This window comes from Cetorhinus maximus, chromosome 1 (assembly GCF_964194155.1).
Source record: "Cetorhinus maximus chromosome 1, sCetMax3.hap1.1, whole genome shotgun sequence".
Lineage (NCBI taxonomy): Eukaryota > Metazoa > Chordata > Chondrichthyes > Lamniformes > Cetorhinidae > Cetorhinus > Cetorhinus maximus.
In genome coordinates this window covers 170,699,236-170,718,748 of record NC_135879.1, presented here as the reverse complement: position 1 = coordinate 170,718,748, position 19,513 = coordinate 170,699,236, and the positions used below count along the sequence as shown (strand labels likewise).

At 42.4% G+C, this 19,513-nt stretch overlaps 1 protein-coding gene and 1 long non-coding RNA gene across 3 annotated transcripts; both read left to right on the top strand.

Moving 5' to 3' along the window:
* Positions 1–309: 309 nt before the first annotated feature.
* Positions 310–1,047, top strand: hspb3 (heat shock protein, alpha-crystallin-related, b3). The gene has a single exon (XM_078557666.1). It carries the CDS (start codon positions 452–454, stop codon positions 878–880), a length of 429 nt encoding a protein of 142 aa, XP_078413792.1. The 5' UTR covers positions 310–451; the 3' UTR covers positions 881–1,047.
* Positions 1,048–4,578: 3,531 nt separating this feature from the next.
* On the top strand, positions 4,579–18,630 carry LOC144685391 (uncharacterized). 2 transcript variants are annotated; one of them, XR_013577717.1, is made up of 2 exons: positions 4,579–5,508; positions 16,731–18,630. It is a non-coding gene; the product is annotated as an uncharacterized LOC144685391 (long non-coding RNA). The 2 variants fall into 2 exon arrangements; XR_013577716.1 differs by lacking the exon at positions 4,579–5,508 and adding an exon at positions 10,350–13,009.
* Positions 18,631–19,513: the final 883 nt, after the last annotated feature.

Sequence of the window (19,513 nt, the reverse complement as noted above, 5' to 3'; positions counted from 1 at the left end):
ACTCACTGTTTCTTTAAAAAAACGTTTTGATACTTGGAAGTGTGACAGAAGCACATAAACACAAGACTTTGACATCCACTGATAGATAAATACTGTAGCGGCGATTAGTAGAGCTCCTGAGCAGTTTCCTCTGTAAGCAGTTCTCAGGAGGAGCTATTCATTTGCTAATGAAGGACAATTCCTATTTGTGGATCAGTTACTCAGCCAATGACTGTTGGAGCCAAATGTTTGGAATTGCCTGCATTCTTTCCAAAGTATTAAAAAGAAACTGAGTCTCAAGCATAGAAATATGTTGTCTCTACATAGTGCCCAGAATAGACTTTCTATAAAAGACAGATTGACTAATGCAAATGAGAAGCTGAGGCATATAATAAGCAGCAGCATCCTCGATAGAGACTGACCCAGAAGCCTTCTCTATTTTTTTAAAAGAGCTGTTTCAAAGTAAGGGCTAATGGAGGAAGGAGTTATCAGACATTGGACTGACACTCCTGCTCGTTACCAGCACAAGCTTGCAGGACGAAATCTCACAGAATGCAAACTGGATCATTTGATGTTTGCCCTTCCAGGTCCAACAGAAAGAATTGTGACAGGGGACAAACTTTCAGTCAAAGAATCAGCTAAATCAGTGGGAGGCACTGAAGCTGAAATGTTGTTTCAAATCATGTTGGATGCAGTACAGTTCCGCCCTGAAGATATAATTATTCAAGTATTCGAAGGATGGCTTCTCATCAGGGCCCAGCATGGCCGAAGAATGGATGAACATGGTTTTGTCTCGAGGAGTTTTACAAGACAGTATAAACTTCCAGATGGTGTGCAGTCAAAAGATCTTTCTGCTATGTTGTGTCATGATGGTATTTTGGTGGTGAAGACAAAGACATAGCTGCAGCACTTGCTGAAGAATTAATATTGTATGAAGTAGCTTGTTCTGAATAATTGCATGTTTAACAAAAATGATAAAAGTTAGTAAGTATAATAGCACATCTAATAGTTATTGACAAAAAGTGTGACTATTGTAAATTACAGGAGATAGCTTCACAGGAATTAAAACTTTGAAAAATGAGACACTTAATTTACAACACGGTTTGTGGTGTTAAGGTTGTGCATTTTTTTGTGGGCAGTTTTCCAGGGAAGGGTATATGAACAAATCTGTCTTTGCTGTTATGTGGTAGGAAGGCTACTTTTTTTGTACAGACTTAAGCAGTCATTTGAGTGGAATATTTGCTCTGAACTTTAAAAATATGATTTGACTTGATTGCTCAGTAAAGTTTTTACCACCTGGTAACAGTGAAATATGCACAGTTGCTTTTAATTTCCTTAGTAGCAAACTGTGATGTTACAGCTGTTCTATAATTGGCACAAAAATGTGGAGAGCTATTGAGTGCTAAATGCAGAATCTAACACGATAGGTAGAGCTGAAATATGAACTCTTGAGGGCCCAATTTTAACTCTATGCAAGTAGTTAGGTTTTGTATGAGTTACAATCAGGTCCTTCCTTGAAATGATGAATAACACATTCAGCCCCAAAAGCAACAGCTACCAAGTCGTTACCCAAAGCAAACCATGCTCTAGTTGATGGCCCTCCCAAATTTTCCTCTTGACTATTTCCAGTGATTGTCTTTTTAAAAAATTGGTACAGGGGATGTGAGCATCGTTGGCAAAGGTGGCATTTATTGCCCATCCCTAATTGCTTCTGAGAAGGTGGTGGTGAGCTGCCTTCTTGAACTGTTGCAGTCTATGTGGCGTAAGTACACTCACAATGCTGTTAGGGTTGGAGATCCAGGATTTTGACTCAGTGACAGTGAATCAATGGTGATATAGTTTCAAGTCAGGTTGGTGTGCAGTTTTAAGTGGAATTTGCAGGTGTTGGTGTTCCCATATGTCTGCTACTCTCACCCTTTTAGGTGGTAGAAGTTGCAGGTTTGGAAGGTGCTGTCAAAGGAGCCTTGGTGAGTTGCTGTAGTGCATCCTGTGCACACTGCTGCCACTGTGCATCGGTTGTGGATGGAGTGAATGTAGATATTTAATGGCTGCTCTCAAGTGGGTTTTAAAAAATTCATTCATGGGATGTGGGCATCACTGGCTAGGTCAGCACTTATTGCCCATCCCTAATTGCCCCTGAGAAGGTGTTGGTGCTGCCTTAAAAACATAAGAACCTAAGAACTAGGAGCAGGAGTAGGCAATTCAGCCCCTTGAGCCTGCCCCGTCATTCAATACGATCATGGCTGATCTCGTTTCGGTCTCAACTCCAATTTTCCGCCCTCTCCCCATAACCTTTCAACCCGTTACTAATTAAAAATCTGTCTATCTCCTCCTTAAATTTATTCACTGTCCTGGCATCCACTGCACTCTGAGGTAGTGAATTCCACAGATTCACATGACCCTTTGAGAAAAATAATTCCTCCTCATCTCTGATTTAAATCTACCACCCCTTAGCCTAAAACTGTGGCCTCTTGTTCTAGAATGCCCCACAAGGGGAAACATCCGCTCCACGTCTACTTTGTCTATCACATTTAGCATCTTATATACCTCGATTAGATCTCCTCTCATCCTTCTAAACTCCAGTGAGTATAGGCCTAAACTGCTCAATCTCGCCTCATAAGACAAGCTCCTCATCTCTGCATTCAATCTAGTGAACCTCCTCTGAACCACCTCCAATGCAACTACATCCTTCCTCAAGTAAGGGGACCAAAACTGTAACAGTATTCCAGGTGTGGTCTCCCCAACGCCTTATACAGTTGCATAAAAACATCCCTATTTTTATACTCTATTCCTTTAGCAATAAATGCCAAAATTCCATTTGCCTTCCTTATTACCTGCTGTACCTGCATACTAACTTTCAGCGAATCATGCACGAGGACACCCAGATCCCTCTGCGTCGAAGCATTCTGAAGTTTCTCTCCATTTAAATAATAAGTCATCTTTTTATTCTTCCAACCAAAATGGATAACCTCACACTTATCCATGTTAAACTCCATCTGCCAAATTTTGGCCCATTCACCTAACCTGCCCATATCCATTTGTAAATTTCTTATTTCTTCATTGCAACTTACTTTCCCACCTATTTTGGTGTCATCTGCAAATTTAGCTATAGTACCTTCTATCCCTGAATCCAAGTCATTAATATAGATTATAAATAGTTGGGGTCCAAGGACCGAACCCTGTGGCACACCACTAGTTACAGCTTGCCATCCAGAAAAAGACCCATTTATCCCGGCTCTATGCTTTCTGTTGGTTAGCCAATCCTCTATCCAAGCTAATATATTACCCCTAACTCCGTGTGACCTTATCTTGTGTATTAATCTTTTGTGCGGCACCTTATGAAAGGCCTTCTGGAAGTCCAGATATACTACATCTACAGGATCCCCATTATCCACTTTGCTTGTCACATCTTCAAAGAACTCTAGCAAATTAGTCAAATATGATTTACTCTTCATAAAACCATGCTGACTCTGATGGATTGCATTTTGACTTTCCAAATGCCCCATTACTACTTCCTTAATAATGGATTCCAACAATTTCCCAACAACAGACGTTAAACTAACTGGTCTATAGTTTCTTACATTCTGCCTCCCCCTCTTTTTGAATAAGGGCATTTTATCAGCATTTTTCCAATCCACTGGAACCTTTCCAGAATCCATGGAATTTTGGAATATTATAGCTAATGCATCCACTATCTCTGCTGTCACTTCCTTTAAGACCCTGGGATGTAGGCCATCAGGTCCTGGGGACTTGTCATCCTTTAATCCCAATAGTTTGCTCAGTATTTTTTCTCTAGTGATCATGATTGTTCTAAGTTCCTCCTTCTCTATATCCTCTGCACCACCTGTTACTATTGGGGTGGTACTAGTGTCCTTCACTGTGAAAGCTGAGGCAAAATATTGATTAAGCGTCTCTGCCATTTCTGCATTTCCCACTATTAACTCCAACAATTTCCCAACTTGCCTTCTTGAACTGGTGCAGTCCATGTGGTGTAGGTACACCCACAGTGCTGTTAGGAAGGGAGTTCAAGATTTTGACCCAGCGACAGTGAAGGAACAACGATATATTTCCACGTCAGGATGGTGCGTGGCTTGGAGAGGAACTTCCAGGTGGCGGTGTTCCCATCTATCTGCTGCCCTTGTCCTTCTAGATGGTGGTGGTCGTGGGTTTGAAAGGTGCTGTTTGAGGAGCCTTGGTGAGTTCCTGCAGTGCACCTTATAGATGGTACACACTGCTACGACTGCATCGGTGGTGGAGAGAGTCAATGTTTGTGGATGGGGTGCCAATCAAACGGGTTGCTTTGTCCTGGACAATGTCAAGCTCCTTGAGTGCTGTTGGACTTGCACTCATGCAGGCAAGTGGGGAGAATTCTATTATACTCCCAACTTGTGCCTTGTAGATAGTGGACAGGTTTTGGGGATTCATGAGTTGAGTTACTCATTGCAGGATTCCTAGTCTCTGACCAGCTCGTATAGCCGCAGTATTTATATGGCTAGCCCAGTTCAGTTTCTGGTCAATGGTAACCCCCAGGATGTTGATAGTGGGGGATTCAGTGATGGTAATGCCATTGAATGTCAAGGGGTGATGGTTAGATTCTCTCTTGTTGGAGATGGTCATTGCCTGGCACTTCTGTGGCGTGAATGTTACTTGCCACTTGTCAGCCCAAGCCTGAATGTTGTCCAGGTCTTGCTGCATTTGGACATGGACTGCGTCAGCATCTGAGGAGTTGCGAACGGTGCTGAACATTGTACAATCATCAGCGAACACCCCGCTCCAGACCTTATGATGGAAGGAAGGAAGGAAGGTCATTGATGAAGCAGCTGAAGATGGTTGGGCTGAAGGCACTACCCTGAGGGACTCCTACAGTAATGTCTTGGAGCTGAGATGATTGATCTCCAACAACTGCAACCATCTTCCTTTGTGCTAGGTATGACTCTAACCAGCGGAGAGTTTTTCCTCTGATTCCCATTGACTCCATTTTTCCTAGGGCTCTTTGATGCCACACTTGATTAAATGCTCCCTCCGTATTATTATGGTCCACTCCATATATTAAGGCAACTCACTATAATTCATTTTCATCCAGTTTGAATATTGAAATATTGATTAGCTGAAATGTTTTATTTTTAGTGTGATCCCTGTTGTTAATAGCAGTTGGGAGTTGAGGCTAAGGGAGAGAGTAGAACACTGTACATGAGTGGGCTCTGAAATTCCGTAAGGCTACCAGCAGTAAAGTTCACCCCACAGTGGCGTAACATGCCGCTGGGTAATCAGACCCAGATTCAGACCAGAACTCCCTGCAGTAAGTCCCTGATCTCCATGCTGCCGTGAACACTGACGGTTCTCCACTAAGAAGGGGGGAAAATGAATGGTTAAGTCACTCCAATCTGTTCTGCACACTTTCTTGTAATCAGCTGCAGAACATAGGAATTAGACGGATGGTACCAGATCAGCTCCAATCCTTCCTTTGCCTTAACAATAGTATTGTGGAGAGAGCAGATAGACCAGGACAGCAATTTAAAATGGACAAAGGTAAACAATGCTTTGATTAGTTTATAATTGTAACCTTCCAAATTATAACAATTTTAATGTTTTTTCACTGCACTGTTTTGCCACACAAATAAAATCTGTTTCTACTCAGCAACCTCTAGAGAAACACTTTAGAAACAGTAGGCTTTAAAGATAGAAGCTAATTTTGAAAAGTGATGTTTAAAAATAATGAATTTACCCCAAAGTAAATGCCATTTTAGTTACCTTGAGCCCTCCCAAATATACACATTTGTGTAGTTAGCTGAATGGAAAGCTGAATTTCATTAGCTGTGGATTGCTGGCTGTACCACAAGATGGTGCTCTTTGCAGCATTGATATACACCCAAACAAAAGAGAGTGAGAAGAGCAGTTTGATCCATTAGATACATGTGCTTCTTCAAGCTATGGACAGGTTTTAGTATAAATCATGGAAAATTATTGCAATGGCTGGTAATGTGAATCTATAACAATCCTTTCTGCTGCCTGCCATCCAATATTGTAAAAGTGCCTTTCGAAATTATTGTGATTTACATGAATAAATCAGGTTTAAACCTGACTCTCAGTCTTTGACCTGAAAACGTACTTTCAACTTCGCTAGCTTACAGTTAATTATCAGCAAATCACACTTGGGCCTAGATATTCATTCCTAAGGCGGGTGCACAGAGTTGGGAAATCTCCCTGTTTGCCACACCTGTCTCGGGGAAAAAGTGCCTCGAATTGCAGGAACTTTGTTCCAAGGGGTGGGTAAGCGCTGGAGTTTGGCCTACGAGTCCCAGACACTGTTTGGAGGTGGCCCCAGGGACTGCTGAGTGCTGAGGCAGGCTAGTTAAAAAGCCCGCCTTGGTTCTCTGGGACTTCATCCCAATTGCTTTATTTAATATTAAGCCTCTAGGTCTCACCACTCACACAACCCCTCACCATGGGCAGATCTCAGGAGCCATGCTGAGATGAAATCAAATAAAGGGCAAAATTTTCCCCCTGTTGGGGGGGAAGTGCTGGAGCAGGCGTGGGCGGGCGGCCCATCCGATCGGTGCCCCCGATTGGGGGCCCACTCCATTTTTCGAGGGTGGGCCAGTTAAGGCCTACCCAGCATGACGTCCGCATGGAAGTGCTGTGCGCTCCCTGTGTGGGTGGGGGGGAATGGCAAATGCAGAAGTGCATTCCTTCGCGCATGCATGTGCGCGCAAAGGAGCGCCCTGACCTCCCTGAGACTAAGAGATTGCCTATTCTTTCAAAAATTTAATTTACCATCCATGTCCCCTCATGTGACAATGCCAAATACGTTGAGGCATGGACATAACTTTAAGTAAAAGTGAATCTTAATTTTTTAAATTCAGTCATGAAACCTCATCCTGCCCATGAATGAGGTTTCATGCTTTTTCAGGTGGCCGCCAGCACTCCCAACCTGCCCGCCAACCTTAATGTTGGACGGGCAGGTCCACTAATTGCTTTAATTGCTTTTTGAGTGGCCTCAATAGGCCGTTGACAGGTCAGCTGGTGCACAGCTGACTCAGCTGCACCCCCGTCGACCTGAAAATGCAAATGACGTGGGATGACATCGGGAGTTCCGCCCGACATCATTCCGTGTCATTTTATGCGTTGGCGAGCGGGCCCCGCCCCCGCTTGCTGATGGGAAAATTCTTGCCAAAGTTTAAATATCTATTACAGACTTCGCTACATTAAAAAAAGCTCTCATCGATAATCCCTTAGAAAACAAACATTTGTGTTTATAACCCCACACCAAAGACAGCTAATCTCTTCATAACCTCTTGGAGCTGCCAATCAAACTGCAAACTCATAGCCACCTGCTGTAATAGTGATTGGTTGTGGAAACAGTCAAGCAGTAATAGTTGCTATAATGATAGCCCTAAGGGTTATATCAACAAGCAGCTATTGAACCTGCAAGCACCATTTTGTCAACTGAGAGACACAGGCAGGCTGTTTTTTTTAAAATTTAGAGGGTAGGGGACTTAAATAACTTCACAGCTTGACAGTTCCGCAGACCTTTTTCTACCTTTACAAGCATTTATGTCTACTCTAAAAAATCATAAGTCACACACTTCAGGATACAACCCTCACTCCAGTGAAAATGGGGTCTGTAGAACTCAGCACTGAGATCTGTTAGAAATGGGGGCAGCATTTCTGGATTCAGGGTCCCAGTGCCATTTTGGATAAGGTGCGGAGTCTTCATGACTCTGCAAAAATCTAGGCCTTGATGTGTGATGTAGCCATCATGCTAGCAATGCCTTCCACTTTGAATAGAAATTAGAACATTGGAAAAGTCTGTTCAGTGTAAACAGTTCATGTTGATGTCTACTCTTCACATGAGTGGTAGTCTTAATCCTATGTGTTCTCATATACCTTCCTTGACCACCCATCTAATCTATTCTTCTATTTTGACGTGGCTCTAGTTAAACACTAATCTGTCCCAAACCTCTTATACTTAATCTTAAACCCATGGTCCTCTGTTCTGGACAGCTTTCGTCCACCCATTTGATCTCCACACTTAATCATTTATTGGCTTGGATCATGAACCCCCTCAGTTTTCTCTGCAGCAAAATTAATTTTTTTATAGCCATAACTTGTTTCATCGAAAACACTTGTCCCCGAACACTTTCTAATCTCCTTTCTGAGGAAGGATGACCAAACCTGGTGGAACACCCTGGAATAGCCCTCACCATTGACCATATCATTATTGTCTTCTTCTGACTTGGATGCTCTAGATGCCCCTCAGTATTCAATTTGCCTTATTGTTAAATATTTTACATTGAACTGATAATTTGAATATGATCAGTGGTCACAGCCAAACTCTTTTCTATCAGTAGTCTTAAAATAGGATGATTTCCTGCTACTCAACTTCACTGCTGCCTGTTCTTATTTGTATGACTCTACATTTATCCATATTGAAATGTATCTGCTGTATTTCATTACATCTACCCAATTGGTCCAGTTCTCTCTAAAAACAATCAATTGCCTTTAAAGTGTTACATACCTGGAGAGTTTGGGGTCATCAGCAAATTAAGTATTCAACACTTGGTTAAATGTTTCTGCTGTTTGTGATCGTTTTTACTCCATTTGACAGTGGAGTAAATGATGAGGAAGAGAACGCAATAAATTGGGTTTTGATTTGCTCATTTTAAAAATGGATGGTGGCTGTTGGTGATACAGGCATGCAAACCTTCAAGAAAGCAGCAGCCTTCATATAGGTATTGCATTACTTTTATGTCCATTGTTATTAATGATGTAGATTTAATAAGCAAATGTGTTAAGTGATATGATCAGCTAAATAAACATTCATGATATCATAATGATTACCCATTATTCATGGCAATTATACAAGTAGCCATTTTTTTCAAGGCCTCACATGCATCAATCACAGTGATGAAGACCACATGTAGGAACATGTAAACATATGACTTGTGAAAATCCAGATGTAAAACCTGACAGATCTGTCAAACCTGTACATTCTGATGTACAATATCAGTTAACTATTGTTTACCATGTATTTTGAGTACAACTGTGTTATCATATCATATTTTTTGTAATTTTGGTCCTGTACGAGGAGAAAACCAAATGAAGAAATACATTAAAATTAAAATCCATGGTCATTTCTTAAGTTACTGACCTTTTGTGCAGGAGAATGTCGATTTATCAGCTCCTCAGTATATGTACACCAACAGCAAAGAATCGATGAGGCATTCTTTGCCATTAATGGCTTTCCAAAGGGTGTAGAGGAGGCAGTATCCTTGTGCTGGTTTTGTACTAGTCTTGGTTATTCTGCGAGGGCTGCATAGGGACAGAAATTCATGCTGCTCCATGGCTCAAGTCTCTTAGAGGTATGTATTTGGACTGTGTATGCATTTGTTTATTTCTCCACTCCAAACAATTCAGTCACTTTACCTGGCATGGCAAATTCATCCACACATACAATCATGTATTCCACTGGCTCTTTGTGAAAAGGAGGGTGAATAGGATCTCCATGAGCAGAAAGAAAGGCAAGTGTGCCTGCATTGTAGCAGCGCTCACTTTCCAAGGACGCATGTTTACAAGGTAAAGTGACGTTTTGTAGACTTGCGGAGGAGCTATGCATCATAAGATTTCAGTTCACTAGGAAAGAGGCTGCAGAGAATTTGTGTTGGCACCAGGAGGACATCCTCCAAACTACCCCCAGGACTGATATTGCCTTGCTGTGATGGCAAAGCTGATTACTGCTTTTTATGATACTGACTCCTTTCATAGGGCACAGTTTCATCCAATGGGTTTCCACAGCATTGTTTTCAAGGAAAAGAAAACATCTCACCTTCTCTAAGGAAGAGCAGCAGCAGGAGAGGACTCAGCAGTTTTATAGGTGGTAGGGATGCTATAAGTTGAAGGCTAATTGATGCCACTTGTCACCATATTGGTTTCTACACCAATGGGGCTACACTCACCAACAGAGAGGGGCTCCACGAGGTAAACATCCAGATGATTGGGACCATTTGAACACACAGTTAAACGCGAGCTACCCAGGCAGCAGCATGACTCTTTAGTTAATTACAATCCACAGTACCATCCACATTTCAGGGAGCATCAGCCAACAGTTTTTAAAATATTTTCTTGGGATTACGAAGGCCGCTTGAGCTTTTCACCTGCCCACCAGCCTTAAGGTTGGACAGGCAGTGTTCTTAAATACTTTAATTAATTTCTTAATGGCCTTAACATTTTGACGGGCGTGCAGCCGACTCCATCATTTTACGCGTCGGCATGTCGGGCCTGCCCCCGCATGCCGACTGGAAGATTCTACCCCAGATAAAAGAAAATATAGTCAAACCCTTTCTACTACTTTTACTGCTGCACACAACAGCATTCCTTAAGCAATGGTTCATTTCTTGAATTAGTTGGAGGTGATGGGGGTGGCCGGGGCGAGTGTGCAGAGTAAAAGGAATTTTGCTTTATAACTCCTCAAAGATCTCCAAAATTATCATGTCAGCTTCATGCCTTCTTAACTTGGACAAGCCTAACCTTGCAGTTGGGGCAGACAGAGGCTTAGAAAGGAGCCCGTGTGTTTGTCACTATCTCTTGAGCAGTAATCTGCCTGTGAAATCAAAGAAAGATATATTCATATGCCTCCTTAAATGGCCTTCAGCATAAAGATTTCTGCTTCCCCCAGTACAAGCTGATCAAAACAATAAATGGTGAAATCCCCCTATCCCTCAGCAAGCATAAATGCATACCCAGGCATATACTGCAGCATAAAGGGCAGGAGTCCTTGAAGAAAACATCAGAACACCAGCAGATGAATTTTAATAAAGACAACTGTAAAGCATTGCACATAGGAAGAAAAGAAAAGGACAAGCATTCTCTATGAATACTGTTAAATTAGCTGTGGGTGAAGATGAAAGAGACCTAAGAGTCTTAGTGGCCTTGATCCTCAACAAAGCAACCTACATCGAATTAAATGGGATGTTGAGTTTAATGCCAAGAGAGTAAAATATAACTTAAAGGAAGTAACAATCCAACTCTAAGTGTTGGGAGGAGACTGAAAGATGGCAGTTTATCCTGATGGGCAAAGTGTTGTATGTCCTTAGGGGAACAAACAACTAGATTTTGCCAAGATCATTGTCACCCCATTGCTGGGTTCAATTCCAGGTCAGGAACCCGAAATGGCCGTGATGTGATCTTGATCATGATCTTCTCAAAGGCAGCCAATTAACAATCCGCCTCTGGGAGCCCCATCCAATTAAGGATGGCGGTGGACTAGGTAACCAGGGGGCCCAATCAGAGGACCCACAATGATATCCAGCCAGAAGTTACACTGGGAGAGGTAGATGCTGTCGACGTAGGTAGGAAAACAGGAGGGCACCTCAAGATGAAGGTGGCTTCTGAAGAATTATGAAATTGTAAACAGTAGGTGTGACCACAGCTGCCAGGCCATCAGTGTGAAGGGGGAATCCTTCTGCAGCATGGCCTGCGGCTGCAGCTCAGCCTCAGCTTTCTGGCACCCGTGGCTGGGGTAAATGGGGAGTGTGTTAACGAAGGCTTCACTGGCCTTTCCTTTGTTCTGTCACTGGGAAGCAGCCTCCAGGAGACGGCAGGCTTCAGCCTCAGCATGGGGCCTGTCTGCCCTTGGGAACAGCCCAGCTGCATCACCAATTTGCCTCCAACTGGGTATTTAATTGATCCTAATTAGCTACCTGCTGCTGGGCGGGTAGCCAGTACTGGGCAAACCTGTCTCCGATAAGAGCGCTCAGACACAGAATTCCATCAGGCAGCCACCCTCATTCGAGGTTCTTGAATTCCGTTTCTAGTCCTGTCTAATGGTGGGACAGGGAAAGTTCAGCCCAATGCACAGGGTTTCATTGCAACAACAAAGTTGGTCAACGGCAGGAGATGCCCAGTCATTCTCAATCACAATGGCCTGTACCACTAATCCTACCTATACCTCATTTGTGTCATTGTCACCTCTGTCTCTTGTCTTCTTCCCGTGGGCTGGCAGCCCAATGATGTTCCTTCTTGTCCCAATTTTGGATAGAAAATTTAAACAGCATGCAGCAGACTATGATGGCCTTGGAGACATTGCCTTGGTTGCAGTGTAGTACTCTGATTTGGCGATGCATCTCTAAATGCTTAGTAGGTTCTATCAAATTATATGGTTTCTAATAATTTACTCAATCAACAGGCTGCTGAATAACTTGCTTCTAGAATCCTGAAAATGATACTGTAGGTTCTAGGAGATGTGCAAAAGTGACCTTGGTATGCTGCCCTATGTCTTACTCGCCCTCCCTGTACTCCTTGTATTCCGTAATCATATAAAAGCAAAATACTGTGGATGCTGGAAATCTGAAATAAAAACAGAAAATGCTGGAAAAACTCAGCAAGCCTGACAGCATCTGTGGAGAAAGAAAAAGAGTTAACGTTTCAAGTTTGTATGACCTTCTTCGGATCATACAGACTCAAAACATTAACTCTGTATCTCTCCCCACAGATGCTGTCAGGCCTGCTGAGTTTTTCATCGTTTTTTGTTTTTATCCCAAATCATATATTTGATAGACTGCATTTTTGATTGGTCATGGTTGAAATTGGGATTTTGACATGAGGAAAATTGGCTTAAGCTGAAAGGTAACAGTACAGTGAATTGTTTCTATGCAAATAAACACTGATTTGTTTCCATTTTATATAATTTTTTCATTCGTTCATGGGATTTGGGTATTGCTGGCTAGGCCAGTTTTTGTTGCCCATCCCTAATTGCCCTTGAGAATGCAGTGGTGAACTACCTTCTTGAACCGCAGCAGTCCATGTGGCATAGGTACACCCACAGTGCTGTTAGAGAGGGAGTTCCAGGATTTTGACCCAGCGACAGTGAAGGAACGACGATACATTTCCAAGTCAGGATGGTGAGTGGCTTGGAGGGGAACTTCCAGGTGGTGGCGTTCCCATCTATCTGCTGGCCTTGTCCTTCTAGGTGGTGGAGGTCGAGGGTTTGGAAGGTGCTGTTGAAGGAACCTTGACGAGTCGCTATATATGAGTATATATTTTGTATACACTCTTCGCCAATAGTTTACTAATCAAAATAAGGAGCTGTGTGTGTTGATGATTGCACCAGAATGAAGTAAAGCCGTTTGAAAATGTTCAGCACCAAGTTCTTGTATCTAAATAATTAATGTTACATTTAGCTTACAGCAAAGGGAGTAGGCTAAGACTTTCATTTTACATTATTAGATTTCAAGTTTATTAACACTGTATGTTATTCTTATATTCTAGAAATCAATTAATTTTTGTAAAAAATTGCTTTCCAATCTCTGCTTACAGTTTTCATCAGCCTATTTTGAATAAAGACTGTGGAGATATCCTATAGCGCTGATATATATTAATGACCTAGACTTGGGAGAGCAAGGCTCAGTTTCAAAATTTATAAATGACACCAAACTGGGATGTATTGTGAATGTGAGGAGGATAGTGATAGACTTCAAGAGGACACAGGCTGGTAGAATGGATGGATACATGGCAGATGAAACTTAATACAGAGAAGTTATACATTTTGGTAAGAAGAATAAGGAGGCAAAATAGAATAAAGGATACATTTCCAAAGAAGGCGAGGGCAGAGGGACATGAGTGGAAAAATCATGGAAAGTGGTAGGGCAGATTAATAAGCAGTTAATAAGGCAAATGGGATCCTAAGGTTTTTTGCACTGAATGGTTACAATCTGGAATGCACTGCCTGAATGGGTGGTGGGAGCAGATTCAATGGGTGGCGTTCAAAAGAGAATTGATAACTCTTTTGAATTGAAGAGGTGAGGACTGTGGAGCATCTGGCTGCTAATCCTTGATTGGAATGAGTTTCTGGAGTGCTCCCCATTCTGCAGCTCTTGATGGCCCAGGACTCAACCTGCAGCTGAATGACCCAGAAAGATCCTCAGCATCTAAACAAAACAAAGCCAGTAGGCAAGGCCAGATAAACACACCAAGCTGGGATGAACTTCATCAATTGATTCAGTCTCATTGTGCAGCTAATGTTTTCTGACATGCAGGCCTACGATGCAGATTGGCTTATTGATCATATATATATGCAGCATGGCCAATGAGCACCTACCTTTAACATTGTCTGAACCACACACGCCAGCCTGGAAACTGTAGGTTAATTGAAGCTGTCTAGGTTAATGGATAATGGATGAGAGAGCAGATTATGTGAGCTTTATTTCATTGTTGGCAAGGGGAATGGAGTTTTCAGTTTCTTTATTATCTAAACCCAGACTTCTGATCCGTGTGCATCCACCCTGCTATTTTTGCATTTCATCTGCTCTCTGAAGTGTGTCAGGAAAGAGCTAAGAATCCAGAGGCTGGATTTTATGGAGAAGTGGTGGCCCTGCCCACCAGCCAGAAAGTCGGGAGGTGAGCCAGCCTCCACCAACCCAGAAGCCATGACTGGATTTTATGGTCAACGGGCAGTTAATTGTCTGAGGTCATGGTTGCTGCCCCCATGTGCTCCAATCAGAGGGCCAGCAGCTCTTCAGTCACATCAGCACCACCAAGACCAAAACCATGGCTAGGACTACAGCCAGTCCTCAATGAGGAGCCATAGGGGAGGCTGGACTGAAAGGTAAGTGGGACGATCTCACTGGGACCAGTCAGTCAGGTCATGGTGTTGGTGGGCGGTGGGGGAGGTGATGTAGTAGTTGGTGGCACAGTCGGGAGGAGCCAAGGGGTTGGGGGGGGGATCAGGCAGGGACAGCCCTTTTTGCTGGGGGCAGGGGGAGGCCCTCCATTAGCCACAGGGTGCCCAAACTTGAGGTACCCTCCCCCCGAAGTCGGCAGTCAGGTAAAATACCAGCAAGGGCAAGTAGACAATGGCCTTGGCATACCCACCCCACCATACCACTTGATTCTATGGTCCACCACCCCAACTCCCACCTTCAAGCCCACTCCTGGGGTGGGAGGGGGGGTTGTAAAATTCTGGCTCAGGTGTGGGATGTGTGATGGGAGGGTGAACACAACCTGTGAGAGTAGAACTGGAATAGGATGCGTGAAAAGAGGTAGAATGGGACATGTGTGAGGAGAGATAGAATGGAACCAGTGAGAGGGGAGCTAGAATGCGATGTATGAGGGGAGAGGGAGAATGGAACATGGGTGAGGAGAGGGAAATGGGAGATGTGAGAACAGAAATCTAATGTGATCTGTTAGAGGAGAGATGTGTTGGGACCAGTGAGAGGTGAAGATGGAATGGGACCTTCAAGGAATGATGGGAGTAGTGAAGAAGAGAAATGTTCCCTCTAAGGTACGGGTGAACGCGGCCACACAGCAATCTGGAATTTACAATCTGGCATTGAAATAAGTAGGCTGTTCAAAAAATTGTGAAGTTCAGAGGGTTACCCTGGAGATCCTTCCCTCTGGTTAAAGTTCAACAAATCTTCCAGCTTTGCTTAACCCTCACAACTTTGTTATCTTCAATCCAAGCAAGAGATCCCACCCACATTCTGCGTTGTGAACAATTGGACTTGCTGCCTCTATTCCTCTGCTCTCACTCTGTCTCTCTCACTCTCTTTCACTCTCTCTCTCTGTCAGATTCTTGCAGACTAACCCTGTCAGTGAAATTCAGTGATATTTTTAGGAAAATCTACAACCCAACCCTACAATGGCTTCCTATGGACCCTTCTTCTCTCAATGCCCATCTCTATGGAAATGTGAATCACATGTGTCTTGCATCCAGGTAGAAATGCTAATTAGCTATCCACTAGACCCCCAACTTCATTCGTTATTGGAATTAAACTGACAGTTTAAAGTATACCCATTTACAGAACCTGACATTCCTAATACCGTTCTGGGACATGGAGACTAACACTCTATCCACTGTTGGCACAGCTGCCCTGGTCATTGTTTACAGATGTAAATATCTTGCATCTTCCCAGTAAAATAACCTGGGCCCCCATTAATATTTAACAATCATGGCACCCAGGCTTGTTGTCAGCAAAATTCAGAACCCCTTCATTCCTCTATTTTACCCTGAATTAAAGACACAGTCCCAAAACATAACAATCCTATAAACTTAATATTTGTAACACTATGTTATATCTCCATAATTAATTATTTCACTGCTCTCCTGGCCAGTCTCCCTGTTCCAGTTTTGGTAAACTTGAGCTCATCCAAAACCTTGCAGCATATAACCAACTCACACTAAGAGTTATTCATCCATCACCCCTGTGCTCACATTGGCTTCCAGTTCTCAGTTCTAAAATTCTCATCCATATGTTCAAATCCCTCCATGGTCTTGCCACCACCCTGCTATTGTAACCTCCTCCAGCCCTACAACCCTCTCAGGCCTCTGTGTTTCTTTAATCCTAGCCTCTTACACATACGCAATTTTCGTCGCTCCACCATGTGCTATCAGCTGCCTGGGCACTCAGCTCTGGAATTTCTTCCCTAAACCTCCCTACTTCCTTCACTTTTTAAGGGAGGTATGTCACCATATTAGTTATGTTGCTGAACTAGTAATTCAGCAGGCTAAAGATTCAGGGACATGAGTTCAAATCCTGCCATGGCAAATGGGGAATTTAAATTCAGTTAATTAAACAAATTTGGGATAAAAAGCTAGTATCGTTAATGGTAACCATAAAATTACTGGTCTCTGTCCACAAGCACAGCATTCAGGCTTGAGCTGGTAAGTGTTAAATGACAATTGTGCCACATAAGTACTAAATAATGACAATCCCCAACAAAAGAAATTCTAACTACCTCTCCTCAACATTCAACAGCATTACTATCATCAACACTCCTACTATCAACATCTTGGGAGTTACAATTAACCATAAACTTTACAGGATCAACCATAAAAACGTTGTGGCTACAAGAGCAGGTCAGAGGCTGGGAATTCTGCAATGGGTAACTCACCTCCTGACTCCCTCAAGCCTTTCCACTTTCTACTATACACAAGTCAGGAGTGTGATGGAATACTCCCCACTTGCCTGGATGAGTGCAGCTCCAACAACACTCAAGAAGCTCAGCGCCATCCAGGACAAAGCAACTCAATTGATTGGGACCTCATCCACTGCCTTCAACCTTCAACCTCCAGCAGCTGCGGATGGCTGCAGACTGTACGATCTACTACATGCAGTGTAGCAACTTACCAGGCTTCTTCAACAACATGTCCCAAATCTGCAACCTCTAACACTTAGAAGGACAGGGGCGGCAGGCACATGTGAACACCACCACCTGCACGTTGCCCTCCAAGGCCCACCAACCTGATTTGGCCATATGTGCCCATTCCTTCATTGTTGCTGGGCCAAAATCCTGGAACTTCCTAAATAACAGCACTGTAAGAATATTTTCACCACTCAGGTACAACTCACCAGCACCTTCTCAAGGGAAATTTGGAATGGGCATAAATGCTGGCCTTGCCAGAGATGCTCACATCCCATTAATGATTAGAAAAAATGTTGCTCCTTAAAACCTATCTTTTTGACCAAATTTTTTGTCACCTGTTTCTTCATGTGGGTCACTAAATTTTTGTGTCAAATTTGTTCACTAATACTCCCGTGATGCACCATTGGCCTTTTTTTATTACACTGTGTGTGTCTTTGCCATCTTAAAGTCACTATATTAGTGCAAGTTGTTATTAGCTGTTGTATGTATACTGCTGACACTGATCTCTACCTCTCAGCCAATCCTACAACCATTTCAGTGCTATCAGATTGTCTGTCCAACATTAAATCATCAAACTGGAAGGGTTTGCATACCTGTAGAAGATTATAATTGTTTTTGAGCATTAACAGAAATGTAAACCTAACTACTAGCTTTTCCTCAATGTACTGTCACCAGAAGATCTTAGATTCCCCAAAACAGAACAAGAAAACATACCCCACCTCGTTCTCTGGAATCCCCATTTCATTTCTTCACTAGCCCGAATTGTTTTATGTATTATGCCTTTTTAATGTGAGACAAGAATTCTCTGATGATTTTGTACATGATCAATGTGATTTTATTCCTGTCATGTTTTTTCCCGCTCTCTTTGTGTTACATTTCCACGGATACTGTTTTACCTCTCTTTCATTGCCCAGTTGGCCGTTATTTATGTGTGAACCTTGACGGTCAGGATCCATGGATGGTTCAGCAGCAGGGGGCATCAGAGCCATTGACATCACACATACTTACAGCAAGGGTCTCAGGAAAACAATCAAGAAAAGGAATCCTCACTAATTTCCCCTTCTCTGATCCAGAAGTACTGCAAAGGCTGAACACTGAAGCTGTGATCTTCATGAGCAGTGTGGCTCAGCTACTCCACTTATATTTGCTAAGACATTGTGGCAACTTGTGATAATGTTTCTGCGCTGTCACTGAATATTTACAATGTAAACTACAACTTTGTGTTACGAATTCAGAAATGTAGGGGAAGGTATTCATCTTAACAGTGGTAAGAAAATTCATGGAGAACAACTTTTTTTTGATCCATGATACTATCTAATTAACAGCATAAGGATTTAATTTACACCAAAATGATTAACTAATAAGTTACTGTGTCCTGGAAAATTAATCTCAAGTTACTAAATGTGCAATTGTTATTACTTATTACTGACAGCCAATCACACCACATCTGACATAATTACCATTAAACCATGTTTTTTGGCACAATTAAAAGTTGAGTTACTGTGATAAAAATGTTTGGGAAGTCTTTTGTTATACTTGGAGATAATCTGAATCTGTTTATATTTTTTTTGTGTCAGAAACAAAATTACAATATTTAAACACGAAATTGGTTAACTAACCAATGTCCTTCAGGTCTAGACCAGGAATCCCAATATATGGCTCGAATCTCACACTATCTATTAAACTCTTAATGTCTTCACGGCATGTCTTCAGTGGTGTCCAATAAATTCCATGGTGGGCAACTGGTATAATTCTGTGGTATTCAGCTCCAAACTGTTTAGCTTTCATTTAAATATTCTGAAAGTTGAATGGAGTCCGTAATGGATAGCAATTGCTCAACCAAATTCCTGCCCACGTGGCAAAGGCAAACATTTACCATACTTATTTATACACTTTTGTAAAATTGCTCTGCAAACATAGATTTACTCTTGAGTTCTTAATTGTTAAATTATTTCTGGTAATTTTGCACCCTTAGTCAATATAAATAATTGGATTAGATCAACTTTACAGTACTTTGTAAGTTTGAAAATTATGCTAGTCACCTTGAAGTTTCATCTTTTTGACTGGAACCAACTCAACTTCCCTAATCAGTCCTTATTACATAAGATTCTGTTGCTATAGAATACTTCACCTCATCGGGTTGAACTTAAATTTAATTAATTAATAAAACTGGAATAAAAAAATGCTTGTCTCATTGATAATGTCTGGGAAACCACCAGATTTTCATAAAAACCTGTTTGGTTCACTAATATCTTTCTTTGGGAGGGGGGTGGTGGCGGGGGGCTATGGTTGGTGAGGGTGGGTGGGGGTGGTTTAAAATGTGCCATCCTTAACCAGTCTGGGCTACCTGTGACTCCGGACCTACAGAAATGCAATTAACTCTTAACTGCTCCAC